General features: G+C 39.8%; 1 protein-coding gene across 1 annotated transcript in view; it reads left to right on the top strand.

Moving 5' to 3' along the window:
• The window catches only part of SEC16A (SEC16 homolog A (S. cerevisiae)), a 24831-nt gene extending 3926 nt beyond the window's left edge, over positions 1–20905 (top strand). The window contains exons 3-31 of the mRNA XM_010186934.1: positions 439–584; positions 2841–2926; positions 3476–3611; positions 4378–4576; positions 5622–5799; positions 6461–6603; positions 7419–7480; positions 7710–7848; positions 8102–8344; positions 8657–8754; positions 9452–9533; positions 10335–10452; positions 10690–10801; positions 11043–11148; positions 11611–11751; positions 11852–11965; positions 12617–12821; positions 13020–13268; positions 13958–14043; positions 15225–15383; positions 16165–16242; positions 16467–16523; positions 17248–17359; positions 17700–17837; positions 18500–18600; positions 18903–18977; positions 19598–19657; positions 20554–20628; positions 20837–20905. Coding sequence (XP_010185236.1) covers positions 439–584; positions 2841–2926; positions 3476–3611; positions 4378–4576; positions 5622–5799; positions 6461–6603; positions 7419–7480; positions 7710–7848; positions 8102–8344; positions 8657–8754; positions 9452–9533; positions 10335–10452; positions 10690–10801; positions 11043–11148; positions 11611–11751; positions 11852–11965; positions 12617–12821; positions 13020–13268; positions 13958–14043; positions 15225–15383; positions 16165–16242; positions 16467–16523; positions 17248–17359; positions 17700–17837; positions 18500–18600; positions 18903–18977; positions 19598–19657; positions 20554–20628; positions 20837–20905 — 3567 coding nt within the window. The remainder of the gene's footprint in view (positions 1–438; positions 585–2840; positions 2927–3475; positions 3612–4377; positions 4577–5621; positions 5800–6460; positions 6604–7418; positions 7481–7709; positions 7849–8101; positions 8345–8656; positions 8755–9451; positions 9534–10334; positions 10453–10689; positions 10802–11042; positions 11149–11610; positions 11752–11851; positions 11966–12616; positions 12822–13019; positions 13269–13957; positions 14044–15224; positions 15384–16164; positions 16243–16466; positions 16524–17247; positions 17360–17699; positions 17838–18499; positions 18601–18902; positions 18978–19597; positions 19658–20553; positions 20629–20836) is intronic.
• The last annotated feature ends 1944 nt before the right edge of the window (positions 20906–22849 follow it).

The following is a 22849-nucleotide window of genomic DNA, read 5'->3' as shown; positions in this document are numbered from 1 at the left end:
AAGGCCAGATAGCAGTAAGGAAGCTTACATTAGAAAGATTATTAAAAGTTCAAGTAGTTGCTAATACCAATTCCAGTTAGCACAGATGTCAGCTGATAGCAATTTATTTGGTTCTTTGGAAAAAGTTGGCGGTTACAACTATCTTAGCTGCCCAGGTGTTCAAATTTGGTTCCCATCTGCTGCCTGAATCATTGGCAGTTTAACAGAGTGGCCAGCATAGTGGTTCAACTGCCTTTAGTCCAGATGGAGTGTTTTTTCCCTTAAGTTTAGGATATTAATAGACTTGAATATAACTTGCCACTGCAGCTATACTGTAGTCTATTCATCTGTATCTCTTCAGGTATCACAGTTGTAGTGTTTGTGGTGATTTGTTTGTTTTTAAAGGTTTATTCTTGGAGGTGGGAAGCCTCTTACCTGACATGCCAATCTCTTTTCTAGGAGGATAACTATGGACAGTATGACCCACGGTACAGACACTACGATAGCACCAGCAATGCTTACGGGGAGCTTGGGAGCTATCGGTACCCTGAGCCTGAACGTCCTAGTTCCAGAGCCAGTCACTGCTCTGACAGGCCTTCTTCTAGGTATGCAATTCCTAAATACATAAAAAGAAAAAATGAAATCTCTAGTATTTCTCAAGCAAGAACCACCAAATTGCCTTCCAGAGATTACTGCTTTCTGATGATTATTGCACAAGTGGTTTGTACCAAGTTCAAATTAATGTCAAAATGTTACTGTTGCATGATATGGTGGGCTCTTTGCCAAGAGAGAACCCCATTTGTCTGTCTGGAAATACTTTGTAGTATTTATCTGGTGCTGTAGATAGCTCACTCATGGAGTAGTCCTCAAATTAAAGCCATAACATTTTGCTCCCCACCTCCAGAAGGCTATAGGAGGTGTATATTGGCCTTGAGAAGTACAAAACAATGGCTGTAGCTGCATGTGATAACTTCATCATCTTCTTAAGTGAATCTATGCGCACTGTGAGACTTTGTAATGAGATAATAACCTCTAGTAGCACTTCCTGGTGTGTACTCTCCTTGTGTACTATTTTTATAAGAGGCTGAGATTCCAATAGGTGGCACTGGGTGGATCAAAGTCTGTTATGAGTAGCTTTGTCAGTGTTGATGTGTGATGTGACAGTCGGATGTGGGCTGTGGTATGGTACTGCAGGGCAGTCTGAAACTTGCCCTTGAAGTACCAGTATTGATGATGCAGCTTTGTAAGCTCTGTTTAGGGATGGGAATAACATCTTTCTGAAGGAGACTGAGAACGCTGTTGGGTGGATAAACTTGATCTGATAACATCACATCTCCTCTGCAGAGACAGGTGCTGTGTTAGCAAACTTCCCACACAGTTCCAGGGAGGAGCATTGCTTGACTTGCTTGGCCACTTTAGAGTTGGCACTATCAGTTGTATGATCAGTCATAGAGGAGTGTGAGATTTCCCATCATTCCATGTTGGCATTAAATAGCTTTATCTCCTGTTTATGTATGTGTACGTAAATACATAAGTGTGTTTGTGAGATAAGATATAAACACACATCTATATACACGTGTATTTACATGTACCTGTACGTACACATATGTAGACATGCTACATTTCTCATCTAACATTAATCTTCTAGCTTTTTTCAGAAATTGTGGGATGGTGTCCTAAAAGTGGCTGACAATACAGGCTCATAATTTTTCAAGTAATGGCCGCATCTTTTTTTTTTCCATCTAAAGTAATGTGATTCTTGCAACTACAAATATTCTAATTATCTTTTGTATATACGCTTGCTTTCTTTGATGTGTTGGATTAAGTCAGGTTCTTGTGCTTGTTCTCTTCATTTGGACAATCAGTATTGTAACATGGGCTCTGTAAATGAGCATTTTCTTCTATCCAGTGTTCTCTGGTTGCTCAAATGAAAAACAAGCCTTTTCTACACGCTGCTGTCCCTCCAGGCCTATTGAGAAGGGTAATAACCTAGAAAATGCCTGGAATTAGTTGTGTACTGATGTGCTCTGTTACAATTGCATCTGAATGCTATCTCATTTATTCACTGAAGTATTTAAATGTAAGGATGTGCTAACACTCAAAACATTGCTGCACCTACTGAAGAGCTAAGATTGAGAAACAAGCTGAGTGCAGAATGAAAATAAAGCATCTGGCTTGTGGTAGCTCTACAATGTTAATGTTCTGTGTGCTTGCCAGCCACAGATTGTTATCAGCTCCAAGTCGAATGAGGTGATACGATATTGAATTCTTTGGCCAGATACTCAAAGAAAGGTGCAGCGCATTCTGGTTTTGTTTCTTTTCAGGCTGTATTTAATGCTGGTGACAGATGCCACAGTGGCAGCCCCAGAGGCTGAAACCCTCTGTTAGAATTATCTATGAGAATGCTAGTTCATGTCCTGACCCGTTTTTGTGACCTCTTCTCCAGCCCATAGACCTCTTTTCATCAGCATAAGATGTATAACAAAACACTGTTAAAGTTGAGGGAGCAGTTATTTCATTACTTGTTAAGTTACTGACCTCTCTGTTGAGACAGTTCAAAGGATGATAATTAGAGCAGTAGTTTTTGTGATTAGTTGTCTCTAAGTAACTAAAGCAGTTTACAGAAATCGCTAAGTTATTATATAGTAAGGGCTGTCAGCTTTTTATAACACACAAAAATTTAGTCATCTCTTGGTTTGTGAAGTCTTAATTTTATGATTCCTTGACTGTCTGTAAATGCATTATTTGAAATATGAAACTGTACCTAATAAGTTGTGGGATATAGTTCTTCATATCTCCTGCTGACTTTAGAAGAGGTTGAAGGAGGAATAATAACTTCATACCTGTGTGCTTTCTTGCAGGCAAGGTTATACTGAAGATTATTATTCAAAAGGTGGATGGAGTGATTATTATCCAGGCTATTACCCAAACTCGTATGATTATGGAGGTAACGTATCAAAATGAACTCTGAATTTTTCTATAGAAAATCACAGGTTTAAACAAAAATTTATGGGGAAGAGGAACTTTAAGATCAGAGAATCATTATATTTTTCCATATTAATAAGACTGATATAATTTCCAGAATAAAGTTATACTTGCAGAAAATTGAGCCTACTTCAGTTCTTAATACCATGCCATCCTTCCTGTATGGTTTTTATTCAGTAGAAGTAGTAAATAGAAAATAAATTGTTCTTCTTCACAAGCAGCCTTCGATTTGCCTTTCTGTTGTGAAAACACCATTGTAAGTCTACAGAATAGTTTTCTTCAGTGTGTTGCAGGTTTGTCATTCACAGGGGTGTATCCTTGCTGTGTAACCTGCAGACAGACTTCTGCAGTACATTGTAGGTGGGTGTAAACAGAAATTGACTCACGACTAGAATTTGGTTTTGCTGTGTGCTTCAGGACCAGATCAGCATGTAATTAAAGAGAAATGAGTAGAAAAAGGTTCTAGGCAATGGCTTCCAGTACCTAAACCATTTCTTTTTATTTTCCAAAGATCCAAATCGCTGGGAACGTTACTCATCAGCATATGACCCCAGATACAGAGATCCTAGAAGTTACGATCAGCGGTATTGGTATGATGCTGAACACAACCCTTACCAGAAGAGAGAAGCGTATCCATATGGCAACAGGTTTGTGCATTCGATCCATGTTATCTCTTTCCAGATCTAGGGCGCCGATGGTGATCAGTGAACTCGTGTGTGTGTGTGAGTGAAGGCAGAGACTCTGGTATTGGTTTCTTCAGGGCTGAGTTCCCCATGGTCAAATGTGTCAGCAGAAAATTAAGTTATGGCAGTAAGTTTTAAGGCAAAAGCTGAAGCTTTGCTTATGCACTGACAGAAACACTACTTAATTTGCTGAAGATTTGCCCCGTAGCTTTCAAAATTTATGAACTGTTGTGATGGTTGTATCAGGCATCAGAAGCTCAGAGTGTTGTGCAGCTTTGTAAACAAAATCCTCTCAATATTCTCTAGGAATGCAGATGCATCCTGTAACAGACTATAAAAATGCAGTATTGCACATATTTCAGATATATGCTACTAGTCCTTTCTGGAGCTTTAACATAGATCATTGAGGAAAAACAGATGAGCTGTCATGTCACTCTGAAGAAAGGGATTTAAGGCAGCAAGACTTGTTTTCAGATCAGCTGAACATGCTGTGCGTTTTCGTAGAAGATTCTGAGTGTGATGGTGGTCTTGATCTTGAACATTCTGGATTAACTTCTTGAAGAAATGTCAGTTTGTTTACTGTAATAGAAACCTCTACCTAGGAGATAATTTAAAAGCCCCTCTGAAGTTAGGTAGAGCTCTCTTCTTGAGAGGTGTGCAGTGAAGTCACTCCCCTCAGGGATATGGGCGACATGTTCATTTTTGCTTTGTCTGTTTCTTTGTTCTTCAGACATGACCGATACGAAGATAACTGGAGATATGATCCTCGTTTCACTGGAAGTTTTGATGATGACTCTGAACCCCATAGAGATCCTTATGGGGATGAATTCGATAGGCGCAGTGTCCACAGTGAGCATTCTGGTCATAGTCTCCGTAGCTCCCGCAGTGTTCACAGTCACCAGAGTAGTTTCAGCTCTCGCTCTCAACAAGTAAGTTTCAAGTGGTAACATCAAGTGTTCTTTCAGCTGAGCTGGGTCTTTTTCTATGTTAGGAGCAGGTGAAGCATTAGAAATGCAGAAATACTTCTGGCTTCAGCTTAGGGAATATGCATTTTGAAAACTTTTATTCTGTAAGTTAAGGCTGTTTGGTCTTACAGTTTTGAACTCAGCTGTGCAGGTTGCCACACACATAGAAATGGAAAATTTCCTCTACTGAATCCATTTGCTGTTTGTGAGAACTTTGCCTTTGCTGTGCTTGGCTGTAGTTGATAACGTGTCTGGCTTTCAGTGTTGTGTAATTTTTTTTCTCACCACAAGCATGAACGCTATTACTGAACTGGAGATCTGTTAAAAGACTAACTCCGTATTTGTATGATGCTATTTTGACTTCAGAAGCAAAAACCAACTCTAACTGATTACTCATCTACTTATGCCATAAGTATAAATACCTGAAAAACACAGAATATTTGGATAGTTTTTGAGGTGCACTCTTTGCTAGTGTAATGTGTCATTTTTGCTGTATTCATGTGTTGATTCATCATGTTTCTTGGAAGTTTAGGTGGTTTTCCAGTCTGAACTCCAATTTATATAGTAGTATTGGAAGTAGTGTTGGAGATCATTTAGGCATTAATCTTTAGGCACCTGAAGTCATTTAGGTATTAATCAGTTGAGGTTTTATATCAAAGTGTTGCAGCAATACCTGAACCTGTAACTCATTCTATAACGTTACTCTTCACAGAAGCACATAGAGATTCTCTGGTGAGAGAACTGAACACACATGGATGTGAGATCAAATGGTACTAAAAACTGAATGAGAAAACTAAAATATATTCATTCTCTTCTATAGCCTATTGCTGCAGGTCTCTTGCAGGGTAGCTTTCTCCAATGCAGTGATGTAGTAAGCCTGGTTTATAAACAGTATAAAGAATCAAAGCCGGGGGGAGGAATGCTTACAGTCTTGAATCGTGCTTGCAGGATTGCTTGCTTTGTGTAACTTCACACTCTGTGCTAACAATTACTAATATGATCTATTTAGAGCCAGCTGTATAGAAGTAATCATGATCTAATGGCTAATACGTATGAAACTACTGCGCAGGCAGTGTCGCTCCACACAGATTATCCATATGGCGGATATGCTGCTAATTTTGATGGACAACAGCCTTTTACAGATTACGGCTACCCGACTGAAACTGGATGGTCAGCTGTAGAACAAGGTATTGGCACCACTGGGGAAGGAGGAGGGAAGGCTCTGTGCTTGTGAAGTTGTCTACCAGTAGTAGTTTGCGCTTCTCTTAGTATTTGTAGTGTATGAGATGCCTTTCGTGTATTCATTGATCCTGTTAACAGGAAAAAAAATGCTGGTTTACAGTGTATGTACACATGAATAGAGTTTTGTTTCCTTTCCAGTGTAAGGATAACTTGCATGCTGAAATATCAGAATATCACAGAACAATAGTAGCTAGACAGTTTGCTATTAAATACTGCACACTTCCATCTGTAAACCTCTTTTTAGATAGATTTTTAACTACGCTGCTTGTGCTTCATGGGGAATGATTAAAGTTTAGCTTAAACTTCAGATTTTTCTATAGTCCTACCTTTTCTTTGTGTTTCTCTGGAAAAGCTTTTCCAGAGTACACTGAAGTGTATCATTAGCACTTTGAAGAAGATGGGTCATATCTTTGTACAGAGATCACAGGAGCGTGTCTGATACAAACAGTCAAAGCCTTTGCATTAAAGAAATAATTGTTGCTTATAAAGTTTAGCCAAATTGAATGATAGGGTTTTTTCTGCTAGTGAACTGGATAAATACATCAACAAATTTGCTTAGTTGCAAGACAGGTCTTGTTCTTATTTTACCTTTTCTTACCATTTCAGCACCTTTAAGGCCCTCAACGCCTGAGAAATTTTCAGTGCCTCATATCTGTGCTAGGTTTGGTCCTGGGGGCTTCTTAATAAAAGTGCTGCCAAACCTGCCTTCAGAAGGACAGCCAGCTCTGGTTGAAGTGCACAGTATGGAGGTAACATTTAAAAGAGAAAAGCGAAGTGGTGTTTATTTTGGAAGGGGAGTAGGGAACTTGAATCTATAGCTTCCTGACTCTTTCTTTTCTTAATATGTCAACACATGTGTCTTTATTTGGGCTGTAATCATAAGTAAAACAGTAACTTTAAAAATATTTTTCTCTGAGAGATGATGTAGTCATGATCAGATCATGCAGCTCCTTATAACTTTGTTCAGGTAAAATCCTTACATCCTGAAAGGGCTGGAGTTGTGTTGGTTTTTCTAATGCATGGCTGGTCATAGAGCCAGCATTGTCCTCCTACGTTCCCTGCAGGGCTAAGGAATGCTAGTCATCTAGATGGACTGAGGATTGAGTATCATGGGTATATTTTCATTCTTCTTGTGCTGCTGGGAAGAAATGCAATAGTCAAGTCATTAAATATATGGAAGGACGGGTAGAATTCGTTGGTAAAATACCACTAGAAGGGAGTAGAATTGTACACAAGTACTGGAATAGCATCAGGAAAACTATTGGACTTGGCAGTGCTAAGTTTGCAGTTGGACTCAGTGATCTTAAAGGTAATTTCCAACCTAAACGATGCTATGATTAAGGAGCTGAGGTAGCTTTTTTCTATTTTGCTGCAGAATGACTTCCTTGTAAAGTAGATTTCAGCATTTATTATCCTTTCGCAGGTTGCAAGTTGCTGTATGTATTTTGTTTAAGAGCGATAGGCTTGATTACACTGTGGGTTATGTTCATGTCTGGGGTTTTTATTGTTACAAAGAAAAATGCATAGTTTTAAAAATTTCTTACAGTTTATATTTGTGTTTTAGACTATGTTACAACATTCTCCAGAGCAAGAAGAGATGAGAGCGTTTCCTGGTCCTCTTGCTAAGTATGTTCTTACAGATTTCAGAAATAACTTTCGTGCATTCACAATTCATTTCTTCATTGAACTCCTAGTTGTCTGCAAATTACAGGATTTAAACTGACTTAAAATATTTTCACCTGCTTAAATAAAAAAGAGCTTTAAATTTGTTCATCATGCTAATCACAATAATGATCTGAAAGTTTACTTTTACCTCATTAAAAACTTCTTTTTTTGTTGTTTGTTTTGTTTTCAGGGATGACACCCATAAAGTGGATGTTATTAATTTTGCACAAAATAAATCTACACAATGCTTTAAAAATGAAAATTTAATTGACAAAGAATCAGCAAGTCTGCTTTGGGACTTTATTGTACTGTTGTGCAGGCAGAATGGGGTATGTCTTGCTGCTTGAATTTTTATCTATCGTGGAATATTTTGTACACAAAATAGTGTTTATGTAAAACACAGTAATTTGTGTAGTGACTTGTTTTGGAATAGCTCACAGATTGATGGAGAAGGTAAGTTGGTCACTTGTCCTCAGGTGCTCAGAGGCGCTGACAGTCACATGTTGCTGAAGTGACAAAGTGAAGGCAATGTTGAACTACTGGATTTTTAAATTTTGGGGTTTTTTTTCTCTACATGTGTAGACTGTTGTGGGAACAGACCTGGCTGAACTTCTGCTCCGAGATCATAAAACAGTGTGGCTTCCTGGGAAGTCCCCTAATGAGGCAAATTTGATTGATTTCACTAATGAGGCTTTGGAACAAGTGGAAGAGGAATCTGGTGAAGCCCAGCTCTCATTTCTCACTGACAGTCTTATAACCACTATTGACAGCCTTGAGAAAGAGACAGAGAGATTCAGAGAGTTGCTGCTCTATGGCCGGAAGAAGGTGAATGTTTATGCTGTTGTTCCAAATACTACATGTGTCTTATTGTGTTTACTTTTTTTTCACCAATCTTAGAGCTCATTTAAAATAATTTTTGCAACTTGCAATGCATATAATATTTCATAGCACTGCACTGATAGGAAAAATGTTGTGCCTTACAGTTTATAGTATGAAACAGAATTATATTCATGTGTCACCACTAGATCTAAACAAATGTTTTTTCATTCAATCATAAAGTACTACTGTAAAACTGTCATCGTTTATCTGAGTAGTATGTTAGGCTATTCCCAGGATACTAATTTCTGTATTAATTAGGATGCTTTGGAGTCTGCCATGAAGCATGGTTTATGGGGTCATGCTCTGCTACTTGCCAGCAAAATGGACAGTAGAACACACGCAAGAGTTATGACCAGGTACTGTTTTCCTTGTTGATTAGTACAATATGACTACCTCTTCGGCTAATGAGGTAGAGACTTGGTGCTCATAAATATTAATATCAAAACTCTGAGCTATTCTTAGTAGCTCATGCAAGTATTATGCTTTAATTTTACCTGTATATTCACTTTTTATTCTAGAGCCTTCTGGCCATAAACTTAAACCCAAGAAGTTTTTCTATGCCACTAATTACATTTAAGGGGTATTAGAACAGTGTCCTCTGTGGGCTTGCTTGGCAGGTGCTGTTAGTCAGGCTTTGAAAAAACTGTGGGAAATCCCAACTGTCAGCTTTGTTAAAGCCAAGTAACTCTGTCTTACCCTTCATTCTACTTGCCTGAAAGAAGCAGATGTGTTCATGTGTGCTTTGTAGACAGGAAAAACTTTCTCTTGGCTTCCTGAGCTTGTGAAGTACTAAGTACTAAGTCAGCTGGCATGGGAAGAATCCTGAGGTTTTTCCTAGCTTGGACTGACCTATGTCAGCAGGGCACATCCAGTTAACTAATAATGCTTTACTTGTGAATATTATCCACAGGGCAAGTGCTTATTCAGTGTAGTATTTTGAAATGGCACCTCCTTCTCCAACTAAGCTAGATTAACTGCCACTGAGTGTTCGAGTACATTTTTAACTGCCTAATGCATGTTTGTGTTTTGTTTTTCTCTGCAATGCCTCTGTAGATTTGCCAACAGTCTCCCAATTAATGACCCTCTGCAGACTGTTTACCAGCTCATGTCTGGAAGGATGCCAGCTGCATCCACGGTAAGATTCAAACGTGAGCTGCGGTTGAGACTAAAGAGGTACTGCAGTGAGTGGTGTACTTCACTCACACACAGAATCACACACAGAAACACACACAGAATCACACACAGAATCACACACAGAATCACACACAGAATCACACACAGAATCACACACAGAATCACACACAGAATCACACACAGAATCACACACAGAATCACACACAGAATCACTCGGTTGGAAAAGACCTCTGAGATCATCATGTCCAACCGTTCCTGTCTACCCCCTAAACTGTATCCTTAAGTACCTCATCTACCCGCTCTTTAAATACATCCAGGGATGGTGACTCCACCACCTCCCTGGGCAGCCTGTTCCAGCTTCTGACAACCCTCTCAGTAAAGAACTTCCTCCTTATCTCTAACCTGAACCTCCCTTGGCACAGCTTGGTGCTGTTTCCCCTTGTTCTATCCTCCATCACCTGGGAGAAGAGCCCAGCACCCACCTCTCTACAACCTCCCTTGAGGCAGTTGGAGGTGGTGATGAGGTCTCCCCTCAGCCTTCTCTTCTCCAGGCTAAACAAGCCCAGTTCCCTCAGCCGCTCCTCATCAGGCTTGTTCCCCAGACCCCTCCCCATCCTTGTGGCTCTTCTCTGAACACGCTCCAGAATCTCAACGTCCTTCTTATAGTGAGGGGCCCACAACAGGAATCTTCCCATGTACTTTTCCTAGAATTGTCAGATAAGTTGTTTTAGTTCTTTTTAGGTTGAAACACCCATGCAGAGCTCCAGTCACCGATTTGACTAAGTAATTTTTCTGATTTTAGTGCTGTGGAGATGAGAAATGGGGAGACTGGAGGCCTCATCTAGCAATGGTGTTGTCCAACTTGACCAATAATGTGGACTTGGAATCCAGGACCATCGCTACCATGGGAGACACTCTTGGTAACTCTTGGGGAATGAACAGGGTGATGACGGAAGCAAAAGCTTTCTGAAAGCTTTAATTACTCAGCTTATTTTTTGGAAACAAGCAATTGCTGTGTGAAATGTAAAGTGGAACAGTTCTATATGGGTGGGTGTGTATTGTGAATGTATTTGAATGCAAAGTCAAAACAATATGGGACACTGAATTACAATGTGCCACCGAGAGGAAATATCCTGAGTTCTGTTGCTGTTCTACAGCTTCTAAAGGCCTGCTGGATGCTGCTCACTTTTGTTACCTTATGGCCCAAGTTGGATTTGGAGTTTACACAAGGAAGACAACAAAGCTTGTCCTAATTGGATCAAATCATAGGTTTGACTTACTTTTTTGTTTTTAACATGACTCTTTAGATGCAAAAATTAAAGCTTAATGGCTTGAGAGAGTGAATTACACTGCTCCCCGTATCATCACTGGCCACAGCTGGTTTCGAGATAACTATTTGATGCCCTGTCCTTGTTTGAGCAGTAGAAGTTATTGATGTCTGATTGTCTTTATTGTCAACATATATAATCTCAATATTGAATATTATCTTTCCTATCCCATTTCTCAATAGCTTGCCATTTTTAAAGTTTGCCACCAATGAAGCCATCCAAAGAACTGAAGCCTATGAATATGCACAGTCACTAGGAACTCAGCCTGGCTGCTTGCCCAATTTCCAGGTGAAGAGCTGTTTCTTTTTTTTTTTGGCAGTTTTTATGTGAAGTTTTATTCTCTCATGTGCTGTCTTCAGCACAGTGAATAGTTTTTCCTTTGTAACATGAATTATTTGTGGATAACATAGTGCAATAGAGCTTTTTTCCTCTTCTCACTTATATCTCCTTTTTGCATTTTTCATCTCTGCGTACTGAACTTCTCAATTTTAAATTTTGTTGTTATTATACCTATATTCCAATAAAAGATAAAGCCAGCAAAATGTGTTGGCAGTAGCTGTAGACAGATAATTTCCACTGGGTACAATGAGTGGAAGAGGAGAATTGAATGCTCTTTCCCCTCTTTTTTTTTTTCTGCCTAATACAGATGTGATATCTGAGCTTTCAGCTGAAATGACAGACTGCCTTTCATTTGATACTCCTAAGAATGTTCTGGTCATTTAGTTTATTTCACCTGCTTGCATTCCATAGGTTTTCAAATTCATCTATGCTTGTCGACTAGCTGAAATGGGACTGGCTGCTCAGGCTTTCCATTACTGTGAAGTGATTTCCAGAACTGTCCTTAGAGATCCACATTACTATTCACCTGTACTTATTGGCCAGCTAATCCAGGTAACATAAGGAAGAATCAAGTATCTGTGGCTTTGTTTGTGGCTAAAGTTGCTCTTTTTTGCCTGGTTAACTTAAACTTTACAATGATTCCTTTCTCTAGATATCATCGCAGCTACGCCTGTTTGACCCACAGATAAAAGAAAAACCAGAACAGGAATCTTTTATTGAACCTTCATGGTTAGTGAGGCTTCGACATGTGGATGGACAGATCAAGGTACAGAATGTACTTTTCAACTTGAAATATTCTCTTTTAAGGATTAGTGTAAATCCAGTTTTTGAATGCTTTTGTTTATACTGCTAACTGCAGAAACATAGGAAGTGACCTTATGATACGTTCATGTCGTAAAGTACAAGTGTTATTATTTAAACCAAGTGTGGATATACCAGACTTTAGTGCCCTAAGGATCAGCAGAGAGTAATCAAAGGGTAGTGTACATTATATAAGACAGGCTTTTCTTAGTATTAAGAAGTTAGTGCAAGGAGAAGTGCAAGGCCCATTAGGTTGCAATAACTCCTGCTGTAAGCAGAGGATCTGCTTGCTAAAAAAATAATGTCTGTGAATTAGTGTAGCTAGATTGTAAGAGAATTGAAATAATTACCATTTATTTAAAGAGATCTGTTAGAAATTTGGACCTTAAGCTAATTAACTAAGCTTCCATTTAAAAAAAAAAAAGACAAAAACCCCCCAAATTTAAAAATTTTTGGTTGAACGTGGCCTGCAAATGGCTGACAACTCATTTTTTTGACAAAACACTAAAAAACCCTGTGTGCTGTTTTCACTCTTAAGATTTCCTTTGCTGTATGTTCGCTTGGTTATGAACTTAATGACTGGTACCGTTAATAAGATCGTGCTTTTTTTGTGCAGGAGGGTGCAATAGCTTATAGCACAGACAGATCCACCCCACCACCATATGCGTGTAGCACACCAAGCTCTGAGTTAGACCATGCTAGTCAATGTGATGGAGCGGGAGTTGGCCGTGACATGGGTCCAGGTGCTGAAAATGCGTTGTTAGCATCCTTACTACCCAACATGGCTCAACAGATGCAAAGTGTGCAGCTGATGCCTTCAGGTTAGTGTTTCATATCCTTCTTCATGACAGAGAGAAAATAAATATTTCAGGTTTCTGATTATAAGAAACGACTTAAGAGGGTGATAGAAACAGTGAGATTTCACTTCTGTATTGTATAGTAATTTTCATAGAGTTAAAGGTTCACACACTGGAATTCCTGTTTACTTATGACTCTTAACTTTCCTCTTTGTGCTGCAGTACCTCAGGCTGTCCTTGGTGGGCCAGCTGCTGTGATTCCTCATGGTGACCAGGAAGCTGTCCGAAATGTCCCATTCTATTCAGTGGCTTCCCAGCCTATTGGTCCAGGACCCGGCTTTGCACCTCCAGGATTTTCAAATCCGTATGGAACTGAACCATCACCGCAGTATTTAGGGTCAGCACTACCACCAGGAGGGCCACCTCAAGAAATGGAACCACGGTCAGAACAGCAAACAAACCTGGAAACAGGTCTGGGATCTTAGTGAATAGCTTTCCTTCCTTATAAGGGGAATGAAGTATCTGGGGGAATAATGCAAAATATCTCAGCATTTAGAAAACAGTAAGTCAAGTCTTGGGTAGTGAATTTTTAAAACATCATGTAATGATACAGTAACATCTGTGTAAAGTTATTGTATTCATCCTGCTTATTTGGCTTAGTTTAAAAGAGAGGTGATACTCAGAAGATTATGATTTAGACCCTAACAGGTAACTTTCTGCATTTTGGAATCACTGAGTGATCACTGGAATTGGCAGTCATGTTCATAAGGTCTGTGGTTGAAGCCTTTGGGATTTCTGCTTCTTGGCATCAGCTTCTAGGACCCTGATAATTTTTAATTCTGTGACTGCAGAAGCTGACGTGTGAAGGCAGGCACACACAAGTTTGGCAAAGAGACATGAGGAACCTTCAACTGTCCCATACTGAAGGTTGCATCCCTCATCCTGTTTTGACCTGTGTTTAGAACAAACATACCCATGCGGTGGGGGGGAAGGGGGTGGGAAATAAAAATCACAGCAACTGCAGTTCAGATTCTTTTAAAAGACCAGATTTTCTAGCACAGAATTTGTAACTTGTTCCTTTAAAGTGTATTTGGGGAGTTTAGGGGCTTTTGTTGTTGTTTGTTTCCCCTCCACTAACATAAGCTAATTTATTTTTTAAGGAATGCAGAGAATTGCCCCAGAGACTCCTTCACAAAACTTCCCTGAACAGAGAGAGGAGGATTTCTATGGCAGAATGGCTAGCATGGTATCTTCACTTCTTACATCTCTCTAGAAAATGTCAGCTGCATTGCAGATCTTTGCAAACACAAGACTGTGTTGGGGCTCTGTCACCTTGTTCGTCAAGACTTGATGCTTGCTTTTTCTTCCCCACTGTCCTTCCCCTTCACTAGAATAAATAATGAAGAACTAGTAGAATAATTTTAGCCATAATTTTCTTCTCTAAAAAGAATTTTTTTAAAGGGAGAGGGGGATATCAGGCTGTTGTCTGAGGAGTGTAATTTATCTTTCTCTGCCCTGCCTCCTCTCTCATCGCCCAGAGTGATGCTTCATAGCCAGTAGAGTTTGTAGCATAGATCAGCAAGTGAGGCAAACGGGCCCTAAAGAACAGTTCTGTGACTGAGTTTTAAAAGCATAGGATTGATTACCACTTCATCATGACTGGAAACGTGGAAGGTGTTTATCAAAATCCCAACCTCCTTTTTAAAATACATGGTATGTTCACTGTTTACATGGTACTGAAGTTGGTATCTCCTTGGAAGTTAGTTTAGTCTCCTGAAGTGACAATTACTTGAAATAATTAATATAAACATTTTTAATAAGGATACATCTGACAACTAATAAAAGATGGGGAGAATTTTGTAACTAGAAGTTAACCATACTTACAAAAGAAAAAGTGATTTTTAATTCTTTTTTTTTGTTGTTCCTGCAACCACTCCTTGGTGCAGCATTTTTATCTTTCCTCTTGTGGGCTGGTTGGCTTGCAGAGCAGTGCTCTGATTAAACTCTTTTTAATGAACCAGATACACGATAGTGCAATTACTTGGCCAGACTTCAGCTTTTTTTCTGCACCTTCTACATGTCAGAGGAGATAGAAGTACCCAAATAACCAGATTGAATATCTTGAATTGTGTGGGAATTCTTGATAAAAAGTGAATGTTGTCAAATACTTAGCCACTTGCTTATTAAGCATGTCCTGGCATGTCCTGGCTTTATATCTAACCAGGCACCAGGATGGAGCTCCAGATCTGCATGAGCAGGCTGATTCTTTCACTGAATCTTCATTCTTATTTATGTTTATTTTTCATGTGCTTTTGTATCTCTTCCTGTTACTAACTTCTCAAAGAAGGAATTTGTTTAGCAAGATGGAATGTAATCCATCACTCCAGCAGTGACAACTTTGTACTTTTTTGTATATTTGTAATACAGGGCTATGGGCGAAGATCCCGAACAACTTCAGAGTCCTCCGCTCATTCTGCAGGACGAGAGAGATCCAACTCTGCAGCAAAACAGCCTTCTCCTCCTCCCACTGTTCCTGCAGGGCAAGAGACTAAAAAAGAAACAAAAAAGGAGCCAGCACCTAGAAAGGTAACTGTTACTGGAGGAGATTTGTTAGCACCTGTGGTTAATGAGAGGTTCTCCTCCCCCTCTACTCTGCCCTGGTGAGACTGCATCTGGAATATTGCGTCCAGTTCTGGGCCCCTCAGTTCAAGAAGGACAGGAACTGCTGGAGAGAGTCCAGTGTAGGGCTACAAAGATGATTAAGGGAGTGGAGCATCTCCCTTATGCGGAAAGGGTGAGGGAGCTGGGTCTCTTTAGTTTGCAGAAGAGGAGACTGACGGGAGACCTCATTCATGTTTATAAATATATAGTGAGTGAGTGTCACGAGGATGGAGCCAGGCTCTTCTCGGTGACAAACAATGATAAGACAAGGGGTAACGGACACAAACTGGAACACAGGAGGTTCCACTGAAATTTGAGAAGAAACTTCTTCTCAGTGAGGGTGACAGGGCACTGGCCCAGGCTGCCCAGAGAGGTTGTGGAGTCTCCTTCTCTGCAGACATTCAAAACCCGCCTGGACGCCTTCCTGTGTAACCTCATCTGGGTGTTCCTGCTCCGGCAGGGGGATTGGACTGGATGAGCTTGTGAGGTCCCTTCCAATCCCTAACGTTCTGTGATTCTGTAACGCCTGGTCTGGGATGCTGATTTAAGAGGTCTTAACTAAATGGTTTCATTCTATTTATCAGGTGCAACTCGGCTCAGAGTCAAAGTCCCTGTCAGAAAATGAGTTATAGCATGAATTTTTCTTTTAATCTGTCTGTAAAGACAGTGTTGAGATAATTAACTGAATGGATGTATTTATTTTTAGAGTGGTGCAAACTGGTTTCGCTGGCTGATGGGAAAAGGAAAGAATGAAGCTCACCTTCCAGATGACAAGAACAAATCAGTAAGGCCCCTAAATCACAAAACCTTTATACATTTTAATTTGTTCAAAATGTTTTCCTGGATGACAGATGAACGTCGTTCTGACAAGTAAACAAATGTGTGTAAAACTTTCAAGATTATGCTTATTCCAAGGCTTGCTATTTGGGAAAAAAAGAGTTGCCTTTTTTTTTTAGTTTAGCAGCTTTGTTTGAACTCTTAATCTTTGACTGATTTTTTTTCTTGTAGATTGTTTGGGATGAACAGAAACAACGCTGGGTTAATCTGGATGAACCAGAAGAAGAGGTAAAAATCTGAGTATTCATTATTTCTCCAGGTGAAAAGCTGAAATCTCTACTGGCACACAATTTTCTTTAATCTGTTATTGGCTCTTAAAAGCTGACCTTTACTGAATTTGGATTAAAATGTGCAGCGTCTTGAAACTAAAACAGGTTACATGCTCTTACAGTTGACATCCTTAGCAAACCATTTGTATCTTTAGTTGCTGGTGTGGACCAGTAGTTGCAATTGAATTTACAAGGGAAGTTGCTCTAAACTTAGTCCAGTGTATCTGTTCATAGACGTTGGTGTCACTTAAGACAGTTGGTTGTTAATTGATTTGCTGCAAACAGAATATAGGGGGAGAAAAAGGTAGAAAGAGTCTATCATTTTGAAAATTTAATGCATCATAGAGCAAAGCAAATCACACATCCTGTCCATCCTTGTCATTCAAGGATCTGTCTTAAAACACAAAACAAATCACAAGAACCACTGTTGTAAATGTTTTGTTTTAGAGTGAGCGTAGATGAGTTGTAGCAATGCCTTGACATCAGTTCAGTTCAGTTATCAGATGGAAGATGAGGAGTATTGGTCTGCACTACAAGATGAATGTCTGCATACCAAATTTTACGTGCTCTGGAATAGGTAAGGAAGGGGAGAAGTCAGATGGATGCTTGGTTTAAAATTCTTATCCAATCACATGGTTTGGTTTTGTTTTGTTTTGTTTTGTTTTTCTTCGTTCTCCCTGCAGAGTAAGCCTCCACCACCACCTCCAACTGGATTTCCTAAAGTTCCTCAGTCAGCTCCAGCTGGACCTGGAGGCCCACCGAGTGCCCCTGTCAACGTGTTCTCCAGAAGAGCAGGTAACAGACAGCGTGATGCTTGCAGTATGGAAGACTTCAGATGTTCTCTTGCATAAAATGAGAAGGCAGAAATCTTGGCTTTTCTGGAGCTGTATGGGAACAGTTGGCAACTCAGTAATGGTAACCTGGAGCTGTGGCTATTGCTGGCTTTGCTTGAGCCCAGCTTCTGTGCTGTGATTGCTGTCGCAACTGAATTGTGACTTAGATGTTATTGTTTGTATCCCTGAAGCATTATTCTCTGATTCTGAAAGATAGCTTAACCATCAGACTGTTCAAAGTAAACATGGGGATGACTAGCACAGGGCTCATTTGTGTTATTTATTTTTTTTTTCTGTTTTAGCTGGAAGCAGAGCCCGTTACGTTGATGTCTTGAATCCGGGTGGAACCAAGTCAAGTGGTACTGTTCCTGCACCATCAGACCTGTTTGCGCCCTTGGCACCAATGCCAATTCCTGCAAATGTATTTGTTCCAAACTCAGGTGTGTCGTGAGTGGATAAAATCGTAAAGAGGTTGTGTGGTTATTTCTATTTATGTGGTCGTCTAAGTCACTTTTGCCAGTGTGTGTATTACATAGCTTCTAACGAGCATGTAAGAATGTTCAGTCTCGTTAACTCAGATTTGTTTTGAAAGTAGAATCGGTCTGGGAATGGCAGTAAAACAGATGGGTTAGTGAAGCCCACCTCTGCCTGCTGCAAACAAAGGGCCTTTCTTTTTTGCCCCCTTTTTTAATGCCTTTTTTTTTCCTCCCCAGTTGCAGAGTGGCTAGGTGATCGAAGTAGCAAAACTTGAACTGTGTTGCTTGCTATCTCGTGCTCACTTCTCACACCTGTTCCTAGTTCCAAGGTTGCTATTTGGGAAAAGAAAGGTGGAAGTCTTACCTGCATGCTTGCTTACCATCTTTCTTTTTTTTTTTCTGCTTTCACTGTGCTGTGTTGCACCAAGGTTACTTGTATGAACTGTCCACCTCTCCTGCTTGCAGACTTGTTACAAGGCTGAGGCATCTCGAGACATTGACACTGCCCTCTTTAAATTACCTTTTTCATGAGAGAAGACTGGTGCTGTAGAAATGCAGTTCTGTAGACGGCCCTGTGAAATGTAACACCCTGGTGTGTGTTTGGCTAAATCCCATTTGCTTTGTAGTTCCAGGGGAACCCCAGCCAATGGAAGGGAGCGGCGCAGCAGAGCACACACCACCTGCAAATCAAACTGACCTAGATCCTGCTGCAGCTGTTGAGCCAGAGGTGGGTTAGAAAGAATTTCTTGTATATATAATTCAAACTTCTGATTAAAAAACCCTCATGGTTCTGAATAGCTTCATAGCCACAGTACATACAAAGCATGTTGTTGTAGGGATTATGTTTGTGTAGGATATTATAAGTGCTACAGGTTCTGTGGGTGTAGGAGAAGGACCAGGTACACTGCATGTTTCACCTGGCTTTTGATGTATTGTAACGTCGGTTGGCTTCAGTGGGATCAATAGAGCAGAAATGTGAAATAGCATCATAGTAATGAAGATAAACAAAAGTATATTGTTTTTCTTTAGTATTTAAACCCTGCAGTCCTTCCTCCTGGATCTGGGCTTCCTCTTTCTAACCCTGATGGCTCCCAATCAGGCGAGGTAAGGCTTGATTCAAAGTAGTTGGCTAATGACTTTTGCAGCGTATTTTAACCATTAATTTGTAGTGGACTTAACATGGGCCATGTAAAAGAACAAGTAACTGATTCAGTTGCTGATGACTAGCCAAGGTGAAATCATACGACTGCCTCCAAAACTGTACAGAAAAGACCTCAAAGCCCATACAGGAAGTTCAGCCTCCATGTCCTTCATTTGATGGTGTGATCTCATTTTCCTATATAAGTAGACTTTTACAAGCCTTTTTCAGAGTAAAATGTCAGTAGCAGTTTGAGGATCTCTTCTTCCCTCCATGCATGCATATAATTTCACTAATATTATGTGCAAGACACAACGAGGAAAATGGATTGCTATGTGCCAGGCAGAGTAACCTTTGTTCCTACTAAATGTTTTCTGTATCTACATAGTTTTGTGCTTTAAGAAGTCCTTTTGATTTAAACTAACTTCTGGCTTTACTTTTTTTTTTTTTAACTTGAAGTTGGTTTAACCTTTGGCAGTGAGACTTTTAAAATTAAATAAAACAACTGAAAGCTTGGGGCAGTGACATGCATGACGACTTTTTTATTTGTGTTTTTTTGTATTTGTGTGTTCTTGCTGTTTTGTAGCTTTCGCGCTCTAGTTCAATGAGTTCATTATCACGTGAAGTAAGCCAGCATTTTAATCAGGTACATGTGGCTGGCCATTCTCATTTATGTTAACTTATTTACTTTTCCCCTATTTATTTTGCATCGCTCACATACTTAACTAATGCTACTTTTAGTCATTTTCCCCTCTCCTCATTTCACAGAAATAACATTCAGAGTAACTAATGATGTAGTGTTCCTTTTAACGCTCAAACAGGGTCTTCAGAGTTTTTGGTATTTGTGAGAATGCATGTAAATCCAGGCATGCTTTTCATTTACATTCTTGTTCCTAAGAGATTCACTTAATAATTTTGATCAGCACTTTCCTGGGATACCAAAGTTGTCAGTTGATTTTAAACAAACAAAAAAAAAAAAGGCAAAAAACCTCCTAAAAAGGCTCACACAGGCAAACCTTGTCATTCTGCTGCTGCCAGTCTCAAATCAGTAGTAATATTTCATCTGCAAAAGCCCCTGTAGGAATTAAAGGAATGCTTCATCTCTACTGTAAGTTCCAGTACTGTGGGGTCACCATAAAGGGGTGACACAGACTCTTTCTGATATTTCTTAGTGAAGTAAAACTTGACATAGGATGTTAATTCTGGGGCAAGTCCTAAGGTCTACTAACAAGAGCAGAAGGTACTAATTCGGTGAAGTCGCACTGGTGTCTTGTTTTGGTTTTGTTGCATGCTTTGGATTTTCAGAGCTATTTACAGTTTGTGCATGTGACATTGATTCGCCAATTCCTACATTAAGCGAGTAACATTAAAGAGATGGATGCAAACTGTACCGGCACTTTTTGCAGTTGTTACGATACGCTGCGCTGTCCGTATTGTTGGCGGTATTACTGTGAATATTTGCTCTTATATGATTAAGCAAAACACAGCTGAGAGGCAGCGAAGCTCTGCAGTTCCTTAACTTCAGTATCATCTGCTTTCTAGCCTGCCGCTGTGCCGCCCTCGGGGGGACCCTCGGCAGGAGCAGTACCCTTCTACAATCCTTCTCAATTTGCACAGGTGAGTAAAGCCCTCCTCATGTAACAGAACTATGATTTTGTGTTTTACTAGCTTAATCTGGACTGCTCAATGTGCACATAGACCAGTCTAGCAGCTGTTCAAATTAACAGCTTTGCATTCAAGACTTCATTGCCAAGTTTTTGTCTTTTGTCTCAGGTATGACACTCTTACAGAACGCTCTTTTTTATTCCTATTCTCCTTTTTTCAGTCTCCTGCAGTCACTGGAAGTTCAAGACTGGGAAGAATTGGACAGAGGAAGTATCCGACATTGAAGTAGAATACAATGGCTTTGTATTTGGAATTCTCACTCACGTTCCGAGTATGCAAAGAGCTATTCAGTCTTATGGGACATCGTATCAGTACGAGCTGCAGTTGACGTGACAGAAGTTTAATGATGGGTGATTTTTTCACGGGTCTCCCTACTTGCACCTCATTTACGCAAATCATTACCAAACATGAAATATATGTATCTTTTCCTTTTAAAAAAAACTGGCTAGAAATAGCTTTGCTGTGATAAAGAATAGACAGAGGGGAGGAAATAGTTGCTGTCTGTTACAAAAACACTTTGTAAATTGCATAGGCAATTTATTCCTTAAGTTTATTTTAAACCTGCGGGGGTGGGTGACTTTGAAGACACAGTTTCAGGGACTCCTTAATTTCTGAAGGATGCTCCCTTCCCAGAGTGGGGAAAAAACATGTCCACATTGTAACATGGCGCTCTGTGGCCTTAAGAGGACCATGCCCAATTTAATGTTCATTGATCCAGACTGGGTTTGTCTGTGTACGGAATCGAAGGTGTTCATCTGGGAAATGCCTCATGCTGGTTTGCTTTCTGAATGGGGGAGGGGGCCACAGCTCATCCAATTAAATTGACCTATATTGAATGAAAACTGTGACTGTAATCTAATACTAATTTGATTTGGATCTTGCCTAGTATGTATGTAGTTTTGTGTTTTAGACTACTTGTAAAGCAAATTGTATAGTCTGAAAGAAGATCTCTGTAAAATAGCCTATGCTGTACTATTTGATGAGTGAGTGTTCTTTTAAGTGCAATACGGTTACTTGCTTTCTCTCAAACTGCTGGCACTGGACAATTAAGGTGGTAACAGCTTGAAAGTTGTTTTAAGTTTTATTCCTGATGAGTGCCAGAATCAGCTTAATACTCTGTTCTTGAATTTCCATTACTAAAATAACCAAGGTCTTAAATAGCTGACAGCTGAATTTCAAACATACTAAAAGTAGACGGATTAGACTTCTACCAGTGGACTGTTTAGGATTAATATAGGAAATTTTGGAAACCATGATATGAAACATTCATATTTGCTGAAGAATCTGAATTACCTGCAAAGAGAGAAATAAACTTTAAATATTTATTAAATCATTAGGCCATATTTTATTTAGAACTTGCCAGCAAACTATTTGATTTTACTTGAATTTCTGCCCATGAGTAGAAATAATGTGAATGTGAAATTGCCAGTATTGGTCCCTGATTGGTTTTGGGTTTTTTTTGTTAGGTTTTTTTTTTCTTCTCCTGAATAATGCCACCTGTGTGAGATCTCGATAGCCTTACGTATATCCTAAAAGGTTTGTACGTAGCCAAAGTGAAATGCTGTTTGGGGGGGAATTAGAAACCTTTGCATAATGGTCCATACTCAATTCCAGACGTGGTCAACAGCAGTCAGTGTGGTTTACTTTTCTATAACTGAAACCTAGTCAGACACTTGGCTTTCCTCTAGTTCAGCCAGGCTGCTGATTATTTTCTCCTTTCAGTAGAGACTGCCAAACAACTTAATTCAAGAAGGCTTCCTTTGAGCTGGGAGCGGCTATCTTTCCTAAGTGTAAGATTTGACACTGTAAATTCTTAAATAAAATATTTTGCGCTCTGGAGCACTTTTCACATTTTACTTCTTCTTGTGGTTATTGCTTTAGCAAGCTGGGTGAAGGATCCTCTCTTGTATGCTTGGGAGTCTGTTTAAAGGCAGGGAGCTGGAGGCTCGTGGTCAAAATTGGAGCTGTAGACTTAATATAAGCAACTTTTAGTATTTTCTGAAGTATAAAATGTTTTTCTTTAAACTGCTTATTCAGATGCCGCCTTAATTTACCATGAATCGCGACAGTAGTGGCGTTATGCGATTTATTTATTTATTTATCGCCCCCCGCCCAGGGCGGTGGCGGGCGGCGCGCTCCTCCAGCCGCCAGGGGGCGCTGTTGCCGCCCGCCG

This window comes from Mesitornis unicolor, unplaced genomic scaffold, assembly GCF_000695765.1.
Source record: "Mesitornis unicolor isolate BGI_N332 unplaced genomic scaffold, ASM69576v1 scaffold23176, whole genome shotgun sequence".
In the NCBI taxonomy this organism is placed as follows: Eukaryota; Metazoa; Chordata; class Aves; order Mesitornithiformes; family Mesitornithidae; genus Mesitornis; species Mesitornis unicolor.
This window is presented reverse-complemented; position numbering and strand designations above follow the sequence as displayed.